The sequence below is a fragment of the Dipodomys spectabilis genome, unplaced genomic scaffold (assembly GCF_019054845.1).
Source record: "Dipodomys spectabilis isolate Male_0828 unplaced genomic scaffold, ASM1905484v1 ptg000157l, whole genome shotgun sequence".
Lineage (NCBI taxonomy): Eukaryota > Metazoa > Chordata > Mammalia > Rodentia > Heteromyidae > Dipodomys > Dipodomys spectabilis.
In genome coordinates, this window is record NW_024870834.1 from 8,933,714 (window position 1) to 8,958,516 (window position 24,803).

Genomic DNA, 24,803 nt, shown 5'->3' on the forward strand with positions numbered 1-24,803 from the left:
TGGCGTCCCGGATGGGGGTGACCGCAGGCGACGGAGCGGTCCCAGAACAAAAGACGCATGGCTGGCACTGGCTTCCTCAGAGTGCGGTGGGGCCGTGGGTTCGGGGCTCGGCAGGCACGGGAAGAGGACTGGAGTAAAACAAAAATGAAGTGACAAGAGGAGAGGGTGCTCAAGGTGGAGAGTGGTGAGAAGAGGTCACCCCCCCCCTCCCGCCCGCCCCCAGGCCGAGGTCTGCGGCGGGGCGCCGGGGCCCTTCCCGCGCCTCCCGCAGAGGCTCCGGGCAGCCAAGCGTGTCTCCGGCTGCAACTCTGCGGAGTCCGCCCGGATCGCGGCGGCCGAGCCAGTGAGTAGCCGCGCATCCTCACTCCTCGCCCCGCCCGGCCCCCCGCCGCCCTCCGCACCCTGGGCCCGGGCGTCGGGGTGTTGGACCGGCGATGGGGTGGGAGGGGGTTGGGGGCTCCGCGGCGCGCAGCCCTGGAGGGGGCGCTTGGGTCTTCTGCGCGCGCGCGCGCGCACTGCACCTGCCGCGCGCCACCGGGTGGTCGCCGGGCTCCTTCCGCGCGCGCCGCGCCAGGCTTTCTGTCCAATGGCTTTCGAGGGGTGGGGAGTGTGTGTGAGGGGTGGGGGCGGCGGGGGGGGGGGAGGGTGTCTGGGTTTAGGGTGGGGCGTGTGCGCTGACGTGCTCTGCTGGGGCGCGGGTCCGAGTGTGTGTGTGTGTGTGTGTGTGCGCGCGTGTGCGTGCGTTCACGCCTTCCCTGGCCGAGTGACACTGCGGTGGGCTTCTCCCCAGCCCCGGCCTTCCCGCCCGGCCTCCACTCCCCCCTCCCCCGGCCCACACGGCTCTGGCGACGCAGATTGGCTCTCCCGTCGCCAGCCTTCCATCCATCCCTCGCCCACCCGTACTTTTTCTCTCACCCATTGGGCTGCAGCCGGCCGCCCCCACCCCACACGCCGCCCGTCCAAACACCGCAAGCCGTCTCTCCCGGCTCCTTTCCTACCCCAGGGCTCCCCGCCACACCTGCCTGCCTTTCTCCGCACGCCACCCCGCCCCAAGGCTCCCAGATCCTGGGAAATTGTTTCCCTGGACTCCCGGGGAAAGCGTGTGGACTTTTATTCTTATTAATTATCATTATTATTATTGTGGTTGTTGTTTGGATTTCTTGTCATTTCCTCCCCCTTTTGGGCAACTGGAGCAATGAAATTTCCAATCGAGACACCAAGGAAACAGGTGAACTGGGATCCTAAAGGTTGGTATTTCTGACTTGGGGGGGCGTCCTTGCCCCCTCCCCCCCGCGCCCCCGATCTGCTGTCCTGAGAGTGTGCGCTTCCACGAATCGAAGCGCTTTGGGTCTTGGTGGCGGGCGGGCCGGGCGGGGCGTGTGTCCTGGGGCTGGGAAAGGCGCCCGGGAACCGCAGCGCCGTGGGACGAGGGCGGAGGCAGCGTGGGTTCGGAACCTGCCTGCCTGCCGCGAGCACACGTTCATTTGTCCTTCCCGGATCCTTTCAAATCCTATTTAAAGACACACCAAGCCGGCTGTTTCGTTGGAAATCGCACCCAGTCTGGGTATTTGCTTCTGACTTGGGGTGTGCAAGCGTGTCTGTGTGTGTACGTGTGTCCTTTGTTTCTGGTGATCTTTGTCTCTCTGGCAGATGGGTGGGGTGTCGCCCCTCCCCGGACCTGGAGGAGCAGCAGCACACGCCCTGGGTGTCCTCAGGGGGGAAGGTTTCCCAGCAGCAAGTGAGACTCAGGTCTCACGCCGCAGCTGTCCCCCCCCCCCCCCATGGCCCTTTCTCCTAGAGCAACACAGAATAATGAAGCCCACAGGGCCTCCCCAGTCTTGGCTCAATCTTATTCCTAAACCAGGCAGCTAGTTTGGCTTAGGCTGGAGTAGAAGAGGGTGGGGAGCAATTGTGGGGAAGGGCGTGGCTGGAAAGGGAAGGGGAAGGGCCGGGCAGCGTGGCCACCCAAGCAGTGGCATGGTGGACATGCTTCTACCCAAGTGAAACCCTGTCCTCCTTCCGCCCCCCAGCAACAGGGAGGACTGTGTACCTAACGTGAGTCACAGAGCCTGAAAGCAGCACACAGGTTCCTCCTAGGGACCCGGTAGGGCATCAGACCAAGTTGAAATCATGCGTCTAGTTGTGAGAGGAATACACTATAAAGATGCTCCCTTAGCTCTGTTGACCACTGAATTGGGCCAGGCATTAGCTCTGTGTGTAGTGCAGTTTGAAATTTGTTTATTTGCGGTGTGTGTGTGTTTACTTTTCTTTGTGAGTGCATTTCTTTTCTTCTGCAGACTGGAGCCAGGAAACCTGAGAGGTGGAGGAAAATGTCTTATGAACTGACTGGCTATTGAAATTGAGGGCTGTCCTTGTGAAACACTGAGATGTTTTGTGAACACTTTAAATGCGACCTCAACCTGCTATTTTTGTCTGTCTCTCAGTGTCTGGAAATATAGACATTGTGTTTTTATTTCTGATCCCTTCAGAATGTATTTGTTAAATCTCAACTTCACAGCCAGCACAGTCCTGGGCACTGGAAATGCAGTCAGAACAGCAAAGAGGAAAGTTTTGACTTTTTGGAATTTATGGCTGGAGAGACATCTAAATCAATCATTGCATGGAAAAGTTGATGTATATGTTCCATAAGTATCAGGGTTGTGTGTGTGTGTGTGTGTGTGTGTGTGTGTGTGTGTGTGTGTGTGTGCCCATACTGGGGCTTGAACTCAGGGACTTCGCCACTGTCCCTTCGCGGTTTCACTCAAGGCTAGAGAGCCATAGGTCCACTTTTGGCCTTTTGCTGGTTAACTGGAGCTAAAAATCTCACAGACTTTCTTGCCCAGGGTTGGCTTCAAACCATGGTCCTGAGATCTCAGCCCCCTGAATGGCTAGCATTACAGGCATGAGCCACTAGTGTACAGCTTCACTGAAGTTTTAAGAACGTTAGATCAAAGGCATAGACAAAGACCAAGGGAGAGATGGTCAGAGAAGGCTTCCCTGAGAAGTAAGTATGAGTCATTTGTCCAATGAGAAGAGGAAGTATTTACAGAAGAGGAGTCAGCAAGTGCAAAGGATCTGGGGCAGAAAGAGTAGGTGTATATCAGGAAATAAAAGGAGGTTCCCATGATTGGAGCAGAAACCAAGGGAGCCTGTGTGTTTTGAGACATGAATAGGAGATGCATAGGAACAGATTCTAAAGCCCTAGTGTTGGAAGTAGGGGGAGGGGGAGGGAGGGGAGGGAGAGCATAGTCTTTATTTTAAGCCCTGAAGAAGAGTGCTGTGATCTGAAGTACATTTCAAAACCAGCGCCAGGTTGGTCTTCTTTTTATGTCGGACCACATGCAGTGGTGTAAGGGCGGGGATGGTAGCCACAGGGGATGGAGAAGTGGATGGAGTCTGAGCTAGAAAGGACATGAAATGCACAGGTGGTGTGTGAATGAAGAGTGGTCACCATTTGGAACAACTGGGCGGGCCACCAGGTCAGGGCCATGGTAGAGAAAATGCAGGTGTGCAGCCGAGGACTGGCTGAGTGGGAGATGGCCTGTGTGTGTCCAGGGTGTGTCAGGGGTGGCTGTCTAAGGAGGCCGTGGAGAGCTTCCAGGGCCTCTGGTAGAGGGATCACCGTGGGACTTACCTTGTGAAGCAGGCTGGAGCTTTTCAAATCCACTCCGGGTGGATCATCATTGTATATCTTCATGTCCCAGGGATGCCTGCACATGAATCTCTCATACTTTCTAGCCTTACACAGTGAAGAAAGTGGGCCGGGAACAGCTACAGTTACAGCCCTCAGGGCGATTATAAAAGAGACCGCTAAACCTTGTCGTGGTTCCCTCAGGAAACTGAGATAGGCAGGATCTTGGTTTGGAATCAGCCCAGGCTAGAAAAGACTGCAAGACTCCATCTCCGATCAGCAAATATACTGGAATAGAGATGTGGTTCAAGTGGTAGAGCAGCAGCCAGGAGTGGAAAAGCTGAGCGAGAGCTCAGTTCCATCCCTGACTCTGGCACCAAACACACACACACACACACACACACACACCCTCAATAAAAACAACAGTGAGTGCAGAAGCTCACCAGATGCTTCATGTGTATTACTTCATAGTTATTTTTACAATACTTACTTGACTTCATGATTGTCCCATCTAACGCTCACTTGCCATCAGGACACTAAGCTGCCTTTCAGTGAGGCGATGGTATTCCACATGTGCTGTCCTGAAGGTGGAGGTGACAGTCATGTCCTGGCTAGGCCACAGGGGCAGGAGGAGGGTGGGGAGTGGGTGGTGTGTCTCACGCCTGGATAGAATCGTGCACCACATACCAGTCTAATGCTTTGTGTATTTTAATACACTTTATCTTTACAAACATCTTAGGGCTATCCTTTTGATCCTGTTTGGTGGGGTATAATGGACTACCATCTATCGAGGTTCTTAAGCACTCTTCTAGTTTGTCTCTGGTCTTCCAGAGTCCCCAGACTGGAAAAAATTTGTTGGAGGAGGGAAAAGAAGAGAAAGAAATGGAAAGAGTTAGAAAGAGAGGGGAATGGGAAGCGTGAGGAGGAAGAAGGCAGTGACTTACCTCTTTGCTCCTTTCTCCACTTACCCATTTAGCAAAGGCACCACGCTGTGGCTAGACTGTGGGTGTGGGTTGAGGTTCACACACCAAGGATGCTTAACAGGATGAAGAAGGGGGATGTAGCATAGCAATGGGAAAAGTGGAAGGATAGTTCACATTACAGGGTCTACAGGATTTTGCTGTTAACAGACAACCCTTAGGTTGAGGAAGGAAGTTGTAATTATGATGTTTTGCTCACAGCTACATTACCTGTCAATTTAAAGGCATCAGATGAAGGTAGTTTTAGAACAGATTGGCTTTGATTGCGCTTGGGTGAATTAAACAGAGCACTATCAAGAGGTGGAGGTGCAAAAAAAAAAAAGACTTAAATATAAAGCGATTAGACTCTGGTGAGCTATGTCCTTTCTCCGTAGTTAGAGAAGCCAGCCTTCCACAAATAGGAGGACTGTTTCGGGAGCACCTGCACAGACGTAGATTGGTGCTAAGTCTTCGCTGTCACAGCAGAATTTACATGCGACTTAAGTCAAAAGCAATCCCTCTCTGCTTAAAATGTGGGCTGGCTTGCTTTTGTTGTTGTTGTTGTTGAGATTCAGAGCTTTTAAACATTAATGAGAGCAGCAAAGAGTCTTCCTATGGCTCGAGGCAGACAGATCAATATAGGGTTAAGCAAGTCTGGATTTGAAGGCTGAAGAGTTAGGCTCTAGAATGAGCGGTGGAAACAGTTCGCTGTGTGACTCTGGGCGGCTCACAGCTTGTCTGGGCTTCGTTTTCTGTCTGTGTTAGAAAGGGTCTTTCCACATCGCCTTCTCTCTGGCTTTCTCTATTCCTGCAAGTGACCTTGGAGCCACTTGGCTTTTTTTTTTTTCTCAAATAAATCATCCTAGTCTCTGCCTCAGGGCCTTTGTGCTTGCAGTTTTCCTCAGTGATCTGGAATATTCTTTCTTCTGTGTCACACTTGATGCCAGCATGTGAACTCCACCATGTGCAGGGACTTAGCCTGTCTGGTTCATTGTCATACTCCCAGTGCCCCACGACGTGCCTGGCACCCAGTAAGGAACTCAGCAGTCCTTTATTGAATGAATGAATCAATGAATGGATCCAAGAGGAGTCAAGGCTCTGAGAATCATGTAAAATCCAGGCCGTCTCTGACTACAGATGCCAAGGTGCAAAGAAGGAGAAGAGAAGATAAATTTTAAGTAATCCACTTTCAGAAAGGACACTGATGTCACTTAGTCTCAGGCCTCAGTGTCCCTTTTTTGCCCTTTCCTCCCCTGTTTACCAAGAGTGAGAAGGCTGAAGGGGAGGGAGTAAGGTGGAGATGGTGGTGGGCTCAGGTAGCCTGACAAAGATATGATCAGCGTTCTGTTACTGATGGACCACAGCAGCTCTGGCCGGGCAGCTATTTTTAGATACTTGTGTCCACTCAAGAAAGAAGCAAAACCACAGAACTAGAGATGGATTGTTTAAAAGAAAGCTGCAGTTTTAGTGGATGTTTTTAACACAGAATTCCAGAGAGGCTTTTCCTCTCTCTCTCTCTCTCTCTCTCTCTCTCTCTCTCTCTCTGTGTGTGTGTGTGTGTGTGTGTGTGTGTGTGTGTGTGTAAAGCACCTCTCAGTTTACAGAGCACTTTTTATAAATGATCACAGAATTCCAGAGAGGCTTTTCCTCTGTGTGTGTGTGTGTGAGCAAGTGTGTGTGTATAAAGCACCTCTCAGTTTACAGAACACTTTTTACAAATGATTTCATTGCCCTTTAAGGAACCCTGCTTTTGAAGATATTAGAGCCTCGGACTTACAGATGGTAAGTTGAAAGGCTGGAAGGATAGATACCTTGTTTGAGGTCCAAAGCTGCAGACAGAATGGGGCCCAACCGAGGCCTTTTGATGCTTTCGTTCAGAGCATTTTCCCTCATGTTCTCCTTCCTTCTAGGGCCTTTGTCCACAGTTTCCCATTTCTTCTAAGAAGAAGGTATACCTTAAAATTTTCTCTGGGTGTTTTAGAGGAAACTGTGTCTCCTATGATTGGCCAGTCCCAAGCCACCGGTTGTTTTCAGCAGGTTGTACTTGTACAAACTGTCTTCTTCATGTCCCAGGACTTGAGCAGCCAGGTCCTGGCTGGAAGGAGATTCAATGTGAATGGATTCCATATATACGTAGTGTCTGAAGGGGCTGTTTTTATTAATCTGTTTCCAAACACACATTAGCTTAGTATAGATTTTCTAGAAAGAAAACCATCTATTTTTGATGTGCTATCCAATTTCAGCCAGACTGCTTTCCAAATGAGATTGATAATGTACCCAAATCACCATAATTATCCTAGAAAGTACAGAGGAATGATGGTCCAAAGAGCTTCTGGGCCAAGATTTAGCTTAGACTTCTTTTCCACTGGGGTCTAAGGAAACGTCATCATTGCTTTGCCAATCCCAGCAATCACTGGCTGGAATGCATGCTGAGTAGGCTGGGTTTGTTGTTCCATCTAATTTCCAGAATACATGTGCTTTGGTGTTCTCTGGAATCAGGTGCATTAAAAAATACAGTCTTGGCTGGATACTGGGAGCTCATGTCTGTAGTCCTAGCTATTCAGGAAGCTGAGGTATGAGGATCAAAGTTTGAAGCCAGCCTGGGCAGGAAGCTGAGGTATGAGGATCAAAGTTTGAAGCCAGCCTGGGCAGGGAAGTCTGTGAGCCTCTTATTTCCAATTAACGAGCAAGAAATCAGAAGTGGATCTGTGGCTCAAGTAGTAGAGGTTTAGCCTTGAGTGACAAAGGTCAGGGATAGCACCAGGTTCCTGAGTTCAAGCCCCAGTATGAACACACACACACACACACACACACATATGAATCTTGTCCCCAGTTGTGAACCTTCCCCTGGAGCTGAGATACAATGCAAATTAATATTGTACAGTGAACTAGTGAGCTCCATTTTACTTTTAGTCAATAGGAGGATGGGAGAGGGAGGAGGAAAGGAAGAGGGATAGGGAGAAAGAAAGAGAGAGGAGAGAGCCAGGTGCTAGTGACTCATGCCTGTAATTCTACCTACTCAGAAGGTTGAGATATGAGGATTGTGGTTCAATGTCAGCCCAGACAGGAAAGTCTGTGATACTCTTATCCTCAATTAACCATCAAAAAGCTGAAGAGGAGAGTGGCTCAACTGGTAGAGCAGTAGCCTTAAGCAAAGAAGCTCAAGAACAGTGTCCAGGCCCTAGTTCAACCCCAGGACCAGCACAAAGTGAGGGTGAAGGGAAGGAAGGAGGAAGGGGGTAGGGGAGAGAGAGAGAGAGAGAGCGAGCGAGAGCGAGAGAGCAGTTTACTGACAGCTAATTAGAAGGTTTCACTTCCCTTGGCAGAAGCAGAAAGGTGAGCAAATCTGAGTCTCTTTTTAAAAACTCAGGTTCTTTTCATAAAGGGTAATGGTTGAGTGGCTCAGATAGGGTCAGAATTGGTTAGCAGCTCAACACTGCATGGCTTGGTTATGGAATCTACCTGACTGTGGCCTTGGGAAAGTCTACCGTGTTTGTTACACTCCCCTGGCTGGTTTCTGTCCATACTAATAATGGAAGTCTAGGAGCCCATCTACTCCTGGTTTCTGGTCCCCTGGCTCCTCTCAGGGGAAAGCTGCTGGTGTTACACTCTAGAACATTTATTTGTGGTTTATGGGCAAAGTTTGAGATTTGTTTCCTTTCTCTTAAATGCCATTGAAAATGGAGGACTTTATAATCCTCCACTTAAGATTGAAGGAAAGGGGTTGAGGATGACAGCCATTGCCAGATTGTGTCTTCTTCCTCTGCCATCTGTAGGTTCAGAAGTGTAAGAGGGTGGGCATTAGAGCTTGAGAGAGCCATGTTAGGGAATGATTAGACTGAAAGGAATTCTAGTTTTTGTACTGCTAATACTTTTTTTCAATCACTTCCTTCTTTCCATGGAGGGAAATTGGAAGCAGAATGGAAAGGTGGAAAATGGCATTGAGGAAGAAAACATAAGATTTGCTACTATGTATAGTAAGAGGATAATAGGCACTTTCCCTTCATTCCTCCCTTTCTTCTTTACTTCCTTTGTCCCTACCACATTCTCGTTTCATTCTGTTCTCATTTGCTATGTCTTCTGCAGAGAAGCCTCAATTTCTTCTCCTTCTGAAATGACCACACCTAGCATTTTTTTTCAGTTTAAAAAGGAAGATACAGGAAGAGACAATGAGATATGCTTGGGTAACAGAGACCTTTGATCTTTGTCGATCGGCTTGAAGTGCTCATATTTGTAATTCTGACATGTAATCTAGCAACACTGTTATTAGTGAGAAAAGAAGTTTCATATGTACAAACAGACATGGAGGTCCCCAGAGTTACAATACACCAAGTATTTTAGCGGGACAACAATAACATAGTGGAACTGACTGACTTTAATGTGACATGATCCCAACAGGCTGTATACAGATGCTGGGTGTCAGGTCTGATATTTGACAATTGAGCATTCACCTTCTCTGCCATGGGAGACAAGAAGGCAGGCACCAAACAATGCAGAAAAATGGTGAGGAAAAGCTGAGAGATGAAAAGATTTTTGTGAATTTATTGGTAACTGGATACCATCTATTTTTACCCCTTTTAACCATGGATCAGCCTGGGTCAGCTCCTGGATGTTACTGTTGACAGTATTGCTTTGGGTCAAAGGCATTCACTTCTATGCTTTGTATTTGGAGCCAAATGGGAAGTCGTGAGGGGAGATCTGGTGGAGCATGAATGTCTCTATGACCACCTGATAGGAGATTAAGTGCTGATGACAGCCATTTAACCTTGATTCAAGGCAAGATGTCACAGTCTGTACAATGTCAGTGAGGGAGGACCTGGGATCCAGAGCTGGTCCTACCACTCCAGTGGAAAAGAAGGGAGTCAGGCTGTTGATTAAGGCCATATTTTTTTTAAATTGAGGTGCATTATGTAGTTAATAGTAACTGATTTGGACAAGCTGCCTCATGTCTCTGCGTCTTGGTCTTCTCATCTGTAGGATGGAAGAATTATAGCCAGTACATCCTAGGTTTGCTATGTAGGGTAAATGAACGACTCTTAGAAGAGTGCTGGAGTATGCCAAGGGTGCTAGGAGTTTGTCCACTTAGGCTTACAGGGGTCCCAACTGGGGTGTTGGGATGAGCATCTGCTCAGCCTCTCTGGAGAAGCATCCATGACCCTCCCAGATGATCAGGAGGGTGACCCATAGCAGACTCCCTCCCTCTGGGATCTCTCATAGACTTTCAATATTCAAGGTCCGGTATTCTCGCATTCTTAAACCAGATTAAAGAGGAGTGGAGCCACATGATCTCATGGATCTTCCTGCCCAGGTTGGCTGTGAACTGTGATCCTCAGATCTCAGCCTCCTGAGTAGCTAGGATTACAGGCATGAGCCACCGACGCCTGGCTGTTTCTTGCTTCTTTTAAGGCTGAAAAGACCAAGATCGGGGTCCTAGTACAAGGAGATTGAATGGCCCATTTTCTAGCCTATAGATGACGACTTCTGACTATGTCCTCACTTGATGAAAGAAGTGAGGGGATCTCTCTTGAGACCTTTTTTTATAAAGACACTGATACCATTAAGAGGGTCTCAGGACCTAATCACTCCTTAGGGGCCCACAACCTCATAGTATCTCCCTGGGGATTTGAATGGGAATGACAAGATTTGAGGAGAGAGACATTTGGGTCATACTACTATAGGAACTTGGGCAAATCACTTAACCTCTGTGAGCCTGCTTAGCATTCTTCTGGGTAAAATATAGATTGCAATAATACCTTATGGTATACTCAGACACTATTACAGCAACATCTTTTTTTTAATATGTTTTTATTGTAAAGATACTGTACAGAGGGGTTACAGTTACATGAGTAAGGTAATGAGTACATTTCCTATCAAGCATTGTTACCACCTCCTTTGTTTTTCCCCTACCCTCCCTTCCCTCCCACCTCTACAACTACCCTCTCCCCCTCTCCCTCCCCCCTCTGCCTAAATTGTAAAGTTAGTTTTTCAACATAATGTCTTGTATATCTCATTGTTACCATGGGTCAACCTATTTAAGCATTTTGTTTTTTCCCTTCCCCTCCGCAAGCTAGAGAAGTGTATATACAGGGCAACGACATCAAATACAGTCAAAACAGGGGTTATACCATGAGGGAGGAACATACAAAGAAACAAAAAAAATCACATGGTACATTATAAATGCATTAGGAACAATAGCAAGAAAGAAAAAACCACTTGTGTCCCTATCTTGGGGTTCATTTTGCTTAACATTTTGCTTATCTGGTCATATGTACATAGCTTTTGACCTTTTCTGCTTGTCCCAGACATATACTAGCTATGGCAAATAAGGGAAAGCATGGGACCTATGTTTCTTTGGGCCTGACTTACTTCACTTAATATAATTTTTTCCAAGGCTTTCCATTTCCTAACAAATGGGGCAATGTCATTCTTTCTGATGGAGGCAGAGAATTCACATATATATATATATATATATATATATATATATATATATATATATATATATATATCACATTTTCTTGATCCATTCATCTACTAAGGAGCATCTGGGTTGGTTCCATATCTTAGCTATGGTAAATAATGCTGCAATAAACATAGTTGCGCTGGTAGCTTTAGTATGGTCTTGTTTGTGATCATTCGGGTAAATGCCCAAAAGTGGGATTGCTGGGTCATAGGGGAGCTCTATATGGAGTCTTTTGAGGAACCTCCATACTGCTTTCCAAAGTGGTTGAGCAAGTTTACACTCCCACCAACAATGCAGTAGGGTTCCCTTCTGGCCACATACCCTCCAGCATCTGTTGTTATTAGATTTCTTGATTTTAGCCATTCTAACTGGGGTGAGGTGGAATCTCAATGTTGAGCAACATCATTTTATTAGATGTGAGCCACTAAGCTTCGCCTACATTTAGGGAGCAGTGGGATTGATTAAACTCAGGAAGGGGAGGAATGTCAAAGAATTTGAGGGTATATTTAAAAACCATCGTAAGCATTTTCTTCTTGTTATTTATTGACTATGAATACATAGTGCCAAGAGCTTTAGAGTCATTATGTCATGTCCTCCTCTTCGTAATCCAAAGACACAGGCAAAATGATTGTCGTTGCTTTTGGAATGAGGAAATGGAGGCCCCCCCAGAGCTTCATTTGCTCACAGTTACCTACATGAACACCCGGTCTACATGAACACCCGGTCTGTCATGAAACTGGGTCTGTCAGAGTTTAACACCTGAGCTCTTACCTCTACCTTGTATGCTGCTGTCTAATAATCTTGTGGTGGGAAGTATGTTGAATTTTGGTTATCTCTGCCTTTACCATGTAACCACAAACCCTGGCTCATTTAGCTCTCTTTCTTCTTTCCTTTCACCCATTGCTTGAAAAGATATTCGAAAGAGAGTGAGCATGATTATGCTTTATAAAGAGCACGAATACATGGATTCATAATATATCCTAATACAACTACCAGTCCACATGTTCTGTTCTGTGTTATTTAAGTGCAGAAACTGTTTATCAAGTCTGTCTGATGTGGGGACCATGATGTATAAATTGGTTAAAGATTAACAAAAGAAAAAAAAATGACTGCTTGATCAATATACACATTTTCCTCACTGTGAAGCCAAAGAGGTTGAATGTGAAATCTTTGTCTTCTCTTTTAAATTCTTTACAAGCTTCCTTCTTTCAATGATTTAGTGACTGCAAACCCCGCTTGCTTACATAAAGCCAGAAAAAGCAGTCTGGCCCCTGGGCTGAGTGATAGGAGAGGGTGTCTGTGTGTTTGGTGTGTTTCCATACTGACAACAGCCACTGTCTGAATGGTATGACAACCCAGAACTCTGCCAAGATGGCAGGGGCAGTGTGTCTGGGGGTGATGGGCACACACAGGGGAAAGCCACCAGTGGAGAGAGGGCAGTTGGCCCTTGCTGTCCTATTTCCAGTAAACATTGTTTTGATGCTCTCATTACTTTCTCGGTACATTCTGGAGAATGTGGTTTGCTGGAGGCAGCATCCTGCCTGATCTGATGTCTTAAGGTTTCCATGTTTCCCAGCATTCCATGCCTGGTATTGGGAAGGAAGTTTGGGTTTCTGGGACCTGGGCAGAGAAGAGTGAAGTTTGTTTTTTTTTTTTTTAGAGTGCCACTATGGACTTGAGAATGATGGGGAGCCGGACATTGTTGAAAATGTCACTTCCCACACAAAGTGACAAAGACAGGGTCTAAGGCAGGGTATGTGTGTGTAAATGAGGCTGCTGGAGGCTCTAGTCACGTCCCAAGCCAGCGCTCATGGTGTCTGTTACCATAGCAACTAAGGGCAGATGGAAAAAGCCCTCAGGATGCCAATGTGCCACTGGGCCTACTCTCTAGTGCTTGATTCCTTCATCCCGGGACCCATCCCTGTCTTCTCCACAGGATGGCTTCTACTCTGGGCAGTTTTAAATTGTAGCTAACTTTACACTTCTTGAAGTCCCATTAAACAATCATTATTGAGTAGTTGTATAAAGAGGTAATAATTCTGTAAGTCAGGTTGTAAGTACAATGCTTCTTGGTCAATGTTACTCCTTCCTTTCTTCTCCCCTGTTTTCTTCCTTCTGTCCCCTACCCTCTAGTTACATAGTTCACTTTTTACATAATGTACATTGGATATAATGTCTACACTTGCTCACGCTTCTTCTGTTCCCGTGCCCCTTTTACCTACCCCCAAAACATGTTCTCACTTCCTGGTATTCATTTTGGTAAGTAGTATGTTAGTTGTTCAGAGGAGTTGTGCCTTTTGTTTCCTTGCCTAAGTCTACCTTCCTTTTGTCAGTTTATTTTGGTAAATGCATTGAGCCCTGAGTATGTATCATACAGAGTTATATTTTAGGTCTAGCTTATACATATGAAAGAAATCATGCCATTTGTCTCTCTGAGCTTGGTTTTCCTCACTTAACATGGTTTGTTCTAGGTCCATCCATTTCCCTGCAAATGACATAATATTATTTTTTTAAAATAAGGTTTTTATTATGAAAATACTGTACAGAGGGGTTACAGTTACATGAGTAAGGTAATGAGTACATTTCCTATCAAGCATTGTTACTTCCTCCTTTGTTTTTCCCCTACCATCCCTTCCCTCCCACCTCCACAACTACACTTCCTCCCCTCCCCCACATCTAAATCGTAAACTTTGTTTTTCAATATAGTGTCTTGCACATCTCACTGTTGCCATGGGTCAACCTGCATCCCTATTTAAGCATTTTGTTTTTTCCCTTCCCCTCCCCAAATTATACCAACATCAAATACAGTGAAAACTGGTGTTATACTGTGGGGGATGGACATACAAAGCAACAAAAAATCACATGGTATCTTATAAATGACATTAGAAACAATAGTAAGAAAGAAAAAACCACTTCTGTCCCTATCTTGGGATTCATTTCACTTGACATCATCTTATCTAACCTTTTCTGCTTGTCCCAGACATATACTAGTTATTGCAAATAAGGGAAACCATGGGACCTATGTTTCTTTGAGCTTTCCATTTCCTAACAAATGGGGCGATGTCATTCTTTCTGATGGAGGCATAGAATTCCATTGTGTATATATACCACATTTTCTTGAAAAACGATGTTTAGATGCCACGACGTAGGTGGCAATGCCTTAACCGTATGCATGTTGTTAGGCCCACGGGCCTCTTCCATCCTTGTCCAGGGGAGTGCTAGCCCTCTCTCCTTTTATACAACACTAATATTATTCTTTCTAATGGATGAGTAAAATTCCACTGTGTATAGGTACCACATATTCTTCATCAACTTACCCATTGTAGGACATCTGGGGTATTTCCCTAACTTGGCTATTGTGACTAGTACAGCAATGAATATGGATGTGCAGGTGTCTTTACCACATCTTGACTTGTCATGCTTTGGATGACCAAGAGGGATATCTTTATACTTCTTTAAGTCTCACTTTTAATTTAATGAATTTTTTTATGCTAGTATTAGGGCTTTCACTCTTGCTTGGCTTTTTTCCTCTAGGCTGGTGTTCTATGATTTGAGCCATACCTCTACTTGTGGCTTTTTTTCTGGTTAATTGGAGATACAGTCTCAAGGACTTTTCTGCCTAGACTGGCTTTGAACCCAGATCCTCAGATCTTAGCCTCCTGAGTGCCCAGGATTATAGGTTTGAGCTACCAGCACCTGGCCTGATACTTAACCTTGAACTCGCAGTCTGGTTCAAACCTTGAGCTTTTTGGATGTGTTCTCAAAGAATAGAGAAGGCCAATGAAACATGGAGATGTAACCTGTAGTGTTTGGTGAAGACATGTGGATTTTGGTACTGCCTGGGGGCTGTGGTGAGGTGGCGTGGTGGTCCGAGGGTGAGGTGGTGGGTTTCGGATTATACAGGGTTATATGAAGGAGTCTTCCCCTACACCTCCACACACACAAATAATGGGAAGGCCTGAGATGGTGGGAAGTTGGAGGTTGATATACCGAATTTTGATTTTGAAGATGAAATGGTTTATAGGGAATCATCGACGCAGTGACTGCTTATAAAAGATGTCTGTGATATGGCAGATATGAGGCTGAGTGCTGGACTGCCCTGGGGTCTATGTCTTTTTGTTAGAATCATGGGAAATGATGAAACTTTTAGGCAGGAAAGAGCTCCTCTTGACAGCTTTGGTTTAGGATAACCAAATCCAGTGCTCTGGTTGCAATTGGGAGTTATGTCTTAAAGCAAAGGCAGCTGCATTGTCAATTTCTATGAATGAAGAGAATCTTTTCCCTGGATTTGCTATTCAGACCTGGCTTCTATGATAGTGTACATATCTGGGATAAACAAAGCAATAAACCGTATTCTCCGTTCTTCAAGCCTCTCTTGAAAGCATGCAGCTACCAGTCCTGCATAATGAGCCTAATAGAAATGGCCAGTTTTCCCTCCATCTCTCCAGTTACTTTGTTTCTGGTGTGTCTGGAGGTCTTGTTAACACTGAGGTATTTCTTCTTTGCTTATAATGGGACCCCCTGCCAGGCCTGTCCTTGTGGCCGCAGCTCAGATGGTCTCCCCAGAGACTGAATTAATGAGCGGGGTCTGTGAGAGAAAATTCTATAGGAGCATGAATGCCTGCCCGTCAGGCAGTAAGCTCTGCACTCAGTTCTAAAGACAGGCAGAGCAGACAGCCACAGCGGGAGGGGCCGGAGGAACCCTAAGTCTGTCCACCCTGACCCACACTGTTTCCCACCACCACCAGTAGCCTTCAGCCCCACCCGGTGCTGCCATTCATCCGTCTGATCACGGGGTGATTGCTGGCAGAAACGGGGCTGGACACAAATGAGAGAGCCTGAGGCTGTGCAACTAGAGAAGTTGCAGTCTGCCCACGGACACAGAAGCCTTTTTCAGTAACTGCTATGCACCATAATAAATATATCAATAGAGATATAGATTAATTCCTCATCTCCACAACACAGCTTGTTAAAGTGCAAATAAGAGTCCCTCAGGGTATCTTACTACCTCTTCAGTGCCCACTGAGACAGCCAAGTTCATTGCTTCTGAGAGAGCATCAAGAGTGACTGGGAGCCAGCCCATGGCTCATGGCTGTAATTCTAGCGACTCAGGAAGCTGAGATCTGAGGATCATGGTTCAAAGCCAGCCCAGGCAGGAAAGTCCGTGAGACTCTTAACATCTTTTAAGATAGGTGTTGGTGAGGTGCCCTACAGGGAGTGGACCGAAGGCCCAGAGGGGAAGTGCCCTGAAGGGCACCAAAGACAGATTTCCACATGTGATGTAAACGTCCAAGGCTTGCCCTATTCAGATTCAACTCACTTCAGAAGTTGGGAGGGATTGCTGGGAGTGTGGCTCAACTAACTGGTAGTGAGTGCACTTGCCCAGCAAGCACAAAGCCTCGAGTTCAAATCTCAGTACTGCCACAAAAGAAAAAGAAGATAGAAGAGACTTTTGAGCTATCTAGTTGCTAAGGACACAGTATGGATGGGCACAGGTGTTCTTGGGAGGAAAGGGCATAGTACCAGGGGGCTCTTAGGCAGAGCCATGACCTCACTGAGCATCTGGAAACTAGTCAATGGCAGCGAGACAGCACATGCTGGGAAGTACCAGTCTTCCCCCATGGTCCCCTCATACTGCTTCGGTACGTAAGACACTAACTTCGTGTACTTCTGTGTTCCTTTAGAAACAAAACCTTACTTAGAACTAGTGAGAACTAGCCATTAGTCAGCTGATTATCCAAAAGCACACGATGACTCCAGGCCTTGGTTGCAGGTACGTGCTTGCTGTCTAAGCATTTGGTCGGCTGGAGGTTTCTTATGGAAGTGGTCCCATTCCTGATCTCAGCTGATACATGACTTTCAGGCGTCAGCTCTACGTGAAGCAGCGGCAGGCCAGGACCTGTTTCCTTTCATTCTTATTCCTTCGGTATATGCTGACCCACTTCTTACTGCAGTACTTCCATGGATTGCTTTATCTTGAACCTCATCTGCTGTTCCCATGGAAGGTAGAAAACACTGGGGAACAGTCTTCAAGCAATGAGTGATGGGAGGTTCACTGATGTCAGGTTCACTGAAGATGACTTGGAAAGGAAGCATCTGGTTGGCCCTGGTCTATGAGCAGCCTCAGGGAGAACAAGTCAGCAGTATGGTTTGCATTGGATCTTAGTTTCCTGGGTGGAAAAACTTCTGTTTAGCCCTGGTGGCAGCCTGATGCTGCATGTTTTATTAGTTTTCTTGGTGGCCTTCCCATCCCTGTGTCTCTTTGTACCATTCCTCTATTGATACTTCTTTTTTTTAACCAAAAAACACTACTGCCACACAAATTCTTGCTACAGATTCAGCTGTAAGAAGAAGACACATGATGAAACTTTATCTTTCCTCACATCTTTTCCTCGGTTCTAGTGAGCTAGCTTTGATGGCAGTAGCAAAGGAGAGGGTACGCTCTCAGCATGTTGGACTTCTTAGGCAGGTTCAGTGGATCCTAGGGGATAAAAGTGATAACCAACCAACAGCTCTCTGCCTCAGACATTTTTCATTGAATCCTAGCACTAGTAAGCGACCCATAAAGCTTGCAGAAAGCTGGGTGCGACTTGCCCTAGCCTTGCCGTTTGTGTCCATAATTCTCCTCAGAAAGAGACAAAATGAAACAGGGTTGATTCTTACTATTGATAATTACTATGTTCTACAGAGCTGCTGCACACACAGAATGGAGAGACAAAGGGTGAAGAAATGCAGCAGTAGCACTCACTAGACACTATGTTGACAATGAACTATACGACTTGTAGGTGAGGGTGGGAAGGAAAAACTGGGGAAGAGCAAGGGAAGGGGTGACATTGTCTGAAAAGAAATGTACTCTGTACCTGACTTACGTAACTGTAACCTCCCTGCATATCATCTTTTTCATAACAATTAAAAAAACATTTTTAAAAAGACCCTCCACTGAATTAGAATAGTGATCTATTACTTCTAGAAGAAACACAGACTTAGATTCTTGCAGGCCTGTGGTCGGTCACAACATTCTCAGCAATGGCTCAGATCTGTTTCTGCTTAAGGTCATCACTAATACTGTTGATTTTATCAATGAACTCATGGCAACAGCACTGAATAAAGAACCAATACTCCAGCCTGCATGAAGCTTACCTGACGCACATGTTTTCTCTGTAAATAAATGCACTTAGGAGCATTACAGAACACATCAGTACTGTACTTGGGGAGCTGAGGTGACACAGAGAAATCACCAACAAAAACCCGAAGATATGAAACACATAGCACTTTTTTGGGTCTCGTAAAGCACACTGGTTGAAGCGAGAAGGCAGATGCAGTCATGTTCATTGTTTTCTTCTGAGTCTCCTATACAACGCTGACAAAAAGAAGCAATTTGATTGCTTCTTTGGTCAGAACAATTTGATTTCTTGTGATAGAATCTGCCAAAGCGACCTGTGTTTTTGCTCACTGTTTCCTCCTCATTCCTTCATGAGTGAAGTGAGTCTTCTAATCGAAGCCCAGCCCTTCTAACCACACTGGGGACCCAGTTGCTCTTTGGGATACTCTCTCAAAAACCATTCATCTCTCTCTCTCTCTCTCTACTTGCATATTCCCAGGAATGTATAAATGGACTTCCCTTAGACGCTATATCCTGTCTAGACACCACCTATTTTTTTCACACCGCGTAGCAAAATGACTGAAGAAGATCTGAAGTCTGAAGTCACTATCTTCACTTACATCACATTCTAAGCCACTGATGCTTCCAAAGAGAGCTCTTATCAAGGTCACCAGTAGATACTGTATTACTAGCCTAATCTTTTCTTTTTTTCAAACTTTGATGGTACTGGAGTTTGAGCTACTGGAGCCGTATTTCGGGTTTTCCTTTTTGTGCTTTGGTTATTTTTTCAGAGAGGGTGTCTATCTCAATCAGTTATTCTTAGTCCTCATCTGAGCAAGTATAGAAGAGTGGTTATAAATCTAGACTTTGGATTCACTCAGACCTAAACTGGACTCTCAGCTTCATCATTTTCCAGCTTCAGGATTTGGGGGAAATCCATTCCCACACATAGAAAACACAGATTAAAACTAGCATATACTAGATACAGTAGCTGACCTCCCTAATTCTCATTGTTCTCTGAAAAAATGAGAATGAATGCATACTCTGGAGACAGAGATCTTGTCAGGATTTAGAAAGAGAACCTATGTAAGATCTTTGACATTATTCCAGGTTTATGGGAAACACACCACACACACACACACACACACACACACACACACACACACACACACACACACACACACACACACCTCTCAGTAGTCAGTAGTTACCACCACCACCATCCTTGTCCTCATGATCATCTTTACTTCAGACTTTGTAAGAACATTTAACAATGCTAGTTAAGGTCTTCTTCTTAAGACTCTCTTGCTTTCACGGAGGTGCCATTTTAGTGCTTTTAGTTTATTCATGTTATCCGTTTCAGTTCACTAACCCAATAAATAGAATTTTTCATGGAGTTACAGGCAATGCAGAAAATTACAACAGTGCTATGGACAGAAGGGCCTGGTGAGAGTGGGTGGTTGGAGGAAGATCCGAGGACAGGACATTTAGGCTGGGATGATCTGTTGTTGTTGTTGTTGTTGTTGTTTTTTAATGTAGTTTAGTTTTATTTTGTGTCGACAGGAGTGGAGTTAGAACTCAGGTCTTTGTGTTTGCTAGGTAGGGGGTTCTACCACTTAAGCCACACCCCTAGCCCTTTTTGCTTTAGTTACCTTTCAAGATAAGGGCCTTGCTTTTCCTCTTCAATTTCTCTACTGTCAAGGAAACGTACATGACAGGATTCATCAACTTTGATCCTTTGTTTTCCATCTTGAAAGACTTTGACAATTGACAGCTGTGGGTGTGGTGCTGCCTTCATCCAGGAAGAACTCTAATGGGAGTGTAGGTACAAGAACAAATGAAGGCTTAGCTAGTGCCTGGGATTTTCAGTCAAGAGAAGAGGGTCCCACTAGATGTTTCTCCAGAGACATTGTGTCTGGTTTTTTTTTTTTTTTTAATTTAATGGTTATTTTTCATTAAAAAAATTTGGTTCTTTGCAAGGGTACCTAAGGAGAATTCACGTGGTCCAGCCCAGCCGCCGTTGCTTTTGTCTTAGCTACAGGTCCGCGATGTTTTCCTTGGCCAAAAACGCTATAAGCCGTCTCCAAGTTTGAAGCATTCAGCAAACAATGGCAAGGCAGAGCCACCTGAAAAGAGCACCTGATTTCCATGACAAATATGGTAATGCTATATTAGCTGGTGGAATCGCTTTCTGTCTTGCTACATGGACTTATACAGCAACACAGGTTGGAATCGAATGGAACCTGTCCCCAGTTGGCAGAGTCACCCCAAAGGAATGGAGAGATCAGTAATCATGCCAGCTTCTGTAATACTGAATTATTTCAAAACCAACTCATAATCGATGCTGAATGAAAGCCCTATATACTTAATGAAAATGTGATATATTGAAGGAATAAAATATATTTGAAACCTCAAAAAAAATTTAATTTTATATTTATGTGGTAAGAAGGAATCGAACCCAGGGCCTTGTGCATGCTAGGCATATAGTCTACCACTAAGTCACATTCCCAACCCGCATCTCAGTTTTATATCACCTTTGCTTGTAGAGTTTTGATCTCATACTTATTGTATGTAGTGCTTACTTCTGTAGTACCTGGGAGGAGCTGTGCCCATTTTACTGTAATGCATAAAGGCAAAGCAATTCATGGGAATTCCTGCTCTAAGCAGGAAGTTGGCTGAATTCTCCTAATGAAACTTCTTTGGAGACTATGACTTTCTGGCCACCATTTTCATCACCATGAATGGGATTGGCTGAGTTCCAGGAGGAATCTGAAAAGTGCACAGCCAATTTACTGTGGTACAGAAGAAGGAAGAGGGGACTGTTCAGTGGATCTGCTTCCCAGTTATTGAAGATGGCAATGTTGTCTCTCAGCTAATAGGAACCTAAAGTGCACCCTGAGGATGCTGCCAGATGTTCCTGAATAAGCACCCCACTTTCATGATCTTCATTACTGCATACTTAAAAATAGGATCTTCTTTGAAACTGGCTATTAAGTAAGCACTGTAATTTTGGAATCTATTACTAGATCTAAGTCTCCAACTTAGTAGCCGCACACTGTACAGAATGAAGTACATTTATCTTTTTAAGTAAATTTTAAATGGATAGTTGGCGAAATGATGAATATTTAACTATAGTATTTAGCATGATTTTCTTTTTAGATGGTAATATAGCTGTTAGAAAATTCATTTATTCATGTACAGACTTATTTATTAAACAAATATTTATTTATGGCTGTGAAGATCAGCCCAGGAGTCTGAGAAACAAGCTTAAAAGCCATATTTTGTACTTTTAATGTTTTGTTAAATGTTCTATTGTCCCATATTGATTCTAAAATGTAGATTTTAGTATTTGAATATTTCTAAAATCAGAATGTATTTTCCCCCTTCCTTCTCCCTTTCTCTTCCATTTCCCTCCCTTTCCTTCCTTTCTTCCTTCCTTCCTTCCTTCCTTCCTTCCTTCCTTCCTTCCTTCCTTCCTTTCTCCTCTCTCTCTTCTTTATTCCCTTTCGCCTTCCTTCTCTTTCCTTCTGTCCCTCCTTCCTCCTTCCTTTCTTCTTGGGATCAAATTCATGGCCTCATACAGTTTAGGCAAACATTGTACTACTGACCTACATCTCCAGTCACAAAGTATACTTCTTTGTTAGTGATATATCATAGTTGAATTTTGTATAGATATGTATTTATATACAATGATGTATTTCATAATTGGTAGTGTATTTGGTTTGATAGGGAATGTGTATATATTACTATTTGGCAGTATGCTTTGAACAATATAATGGCTCCATTTGGAATTTGGTACTAATGCTAAGTCTCTCTAGTTTTAGACATTGACATTTTTCCAGAGACACCACAACTCACATATCTAGATGTTGGTGTCTGAGTACAAATCAGAAGGTAGATGAGGATCTTATGTGTTCAAGATGCATAGACAGTAGCAATGAGATGAAGAAAAATTCTCTATGTCTTCTGTCTCTCTATCTGTTCTCTTTTTGAGACTGCATAAATTCCTTGCTGTGTAACTCTATTGGACATCCAAGCCGACAGGGGAAGTATGAGGCAGCAGAAAGTGCTTAGTGGGGGAGATGGAGAAAGTAGGGTCAGCATGTATAACTGATGATGGCGGAGTGAACACCAGAGCTATGATGACAGCAGCGTCTACTTATCTAGTGCCTTACCCTTTTAAACACAATGTTGAAAAAGAGTCGTAACTTTGCAAACTAGGTATTTGTTGAGCTCCATTCTTACCCTTACGTGTGTAAAATGGGCGTGGAGAGGGTCAACTGAACACTCGCATCATGTAGTTAATACATGGTAGTACCAAGAGTCAGTCTTTGGTTTACAAAGGCCGTCAAAGTCTACTCTACTTTTTATGTGCTGCGCAGAATCCCATTATGCATTTGATTTTATGTCCAGTTATGTGAGGTCCCAGAAAGCAGGGATGAGTTGGCTATGACATCTTATATCCAATAGCATCAGGTCATTGAGCATGATTCTATAGATGTCTCTGACTTTTTGTGTGTGTGCCTGGGCTGGACCACATCTGGAGGGGCAGATGTTCAGTGGGCCCTGGCAGTTAAGGGCTGAGGTTCAAGAATTTGTCACTTTACCAGTCAGATCCCAAAGAGCACACAGTGCTGTTGGAAGCTAAGAATCCAGAGCATGGTGGCATGGTCTTTTAACATAGCCCATCCGAAGAGGTTGAGCTCACAATCCATCGTTGGGAACTGATGAACAATTTTAGCTATGTTTTTATTATCTGTGGAGATGTTCTCCTGCCAATGGATTCCCTTTAGATTTTGATCTCATGCGGACCTTAAGGAAATTTAAAATGTTTGGAGTCATTTAAAATCACTGGGTTAAGAAATGTAACAAATCAAAAGACGTGGTAAATGGCATAGCACCAGACTCAAGTTTCTACGTGGCAAAGGTCATGGACATCAAGCTAAAAAGAAAGCCTACAGAATGGGAGAAAATTTTTCTTTGCTATATATCAGACAAGGGCTAATATCCAGAATATACATAGAACTCAAAAAGTTAAACCCTCAAAGAACCAGCAGCTCAATTAATAAATGGGCTAATAACAAAGAAAGAACTCTCAGAAGAGGAAGTAAAAATGGCCAATAGACACATGAAGGCATACTCAACATTTCTGGCCATAAAGGAACTGCAAATCAAAACAACTACCTCACCACATTTTCGAGAAAAAAAAAATCCTGGCGAGGATACAGCCCCAAAAAGGAACTCTAATACACTGATGATGGGGATGTAAGCTTGTTCAATCACTCTGGAAAGCAGTATGGAGGTTCCTCAAAGTCTAATCATAGAACTACCTTATGATCCAGTAATCCTACTCCTGGGCATTTATCCAAAAGATCACAAAACAAAGTTGTATTAAGCCACCAGCACAACTATGTTTATTATAGCACTATGTACCTTAGCAAAGATATAGAATCAGTCCAGATGCCTCTCAATGAATGAATGGATCAAGAAAAAATATGATATATAATATATGATCTGTATCATATGTGATATAGATCATATATTATATATATGTATGATACACACAATGGAATTTTACTCATCCATCAGAAAGAATGATATTGTATCTTTTGGGAAGAAATGGAAAGACTTGGAAAAAAATTATATTAAGTGAGGTAGGTCAGACCCAGCGACACAAAGGTTACATGCTTTCCCTCATCTCTGGTAGCTAAAATTAGCCTATAAATCTATAAGTAAGCACATTGAGTAGCATGCAAGTGGTTACAAATGTATTAACTGAAATATGGTAGACTCTAGGGAGAACTCAAATAGTGCAACTTATTAGAAAGGCAAAGTCAAAGCCCAACAAAATAAGCATCAGGAAACAGGTACTTGCAAGACAGTGGAGTAGCGCCAAGGGAGAGAGGTAGACAATGAAGAGGAAAAATGGGGTATGGAGGGAGGGAGAATGTGGTTAAGAATTCATTGTATATACTACAAAATTAAGGAAAGTAAAGGAAGGGATGGGTTGAGGGATGAGAATGTTGAAAGGGGTGACGTTGCTCAAGGTGCATTCTGTTCATATATTGCTTTGTAAAATGATGAGCCCCTTTTACAACTGTTTAATGAATTAAAAAAATAAAATCACCACGTTATTTGCGACAGGGTATTGAAAAGTAAGGATTGAATTTTACTGATTATAATAAAGATTCCAAGATCTCAAAGACAATAAAAGTAGAGTTACTTAAATCTAGGAAGGAGGACAGGTTCTAAGTTATTCACAGGGCCTGTTTCTAATGTCTTCCCACACAAGCGGCAGAACAGAGTTGATTTTTATTAATTTAGAGAAAACATCCCTCTGAATATCTTCAATCACACACACAACAAGGTGATGATTTTTATTTTTTGGTCATTAGGAAGCATTCCTTATGTACTTAGCCACTTGTTGGCTTGATACGGTATCTCACTAAGAGGTGACTTAGAAAATTTCAATATAAATATACATACATGAACCAGATGCTGGTAGCTCATCTCTGTAACCCTAGCTACTCAGGAGGCTGAGAGCTGAGGATCCTGGTCAGGAAGGTCTGTGAGACTCTTATCTCTCATTGACCACCAGAAAACTGGAGTGGCAGTGTAGCTCAAAGTGGTAGAGTGCTAGCTTTGAGAGAA

At 44.4% G+C, this 24,803-nt stretch overlaps 1 protein-coding gene, 1 non-coding gene and 1 pseudogene across 2 annotated transcripts in view; 2 read left to right on the forward strand and 1 right to left on the reverse strand.

Annotated features, from left to right (window-relative positions):
• The first annotated feature begins 1,195 nt into the window (after positions 1-1,195).
• Kcnk10 (potassium two pore domain channel subfamily K member 10) overlaps positions 1,196-24,803 on the forward strand; it is a 128,103-nt gene continuing 104,495 nt past the window's right edge. The window contains exon 1 of the mRNA XM_042692615.1: positions 1,196-1,247. Coding sequence (XP_042548549.1) covers positions 1,196-1,247 — 52 coding nt within the window. The remainder of the gene's footprint in view (positions 1,248-24,803) is intronic.
• LOC122118921 lies at positions 14,170-14,295 on the reverse strand. Its single transcript, XR_006149471.1, has one exon. It is a non-coding gene; the product is annotated as a U6atac minor spliceosomal RNA (small nuclear RNA).
• Positions 20,164-20,564, forward strand: LOC122118709 (annotated as a pseudogene).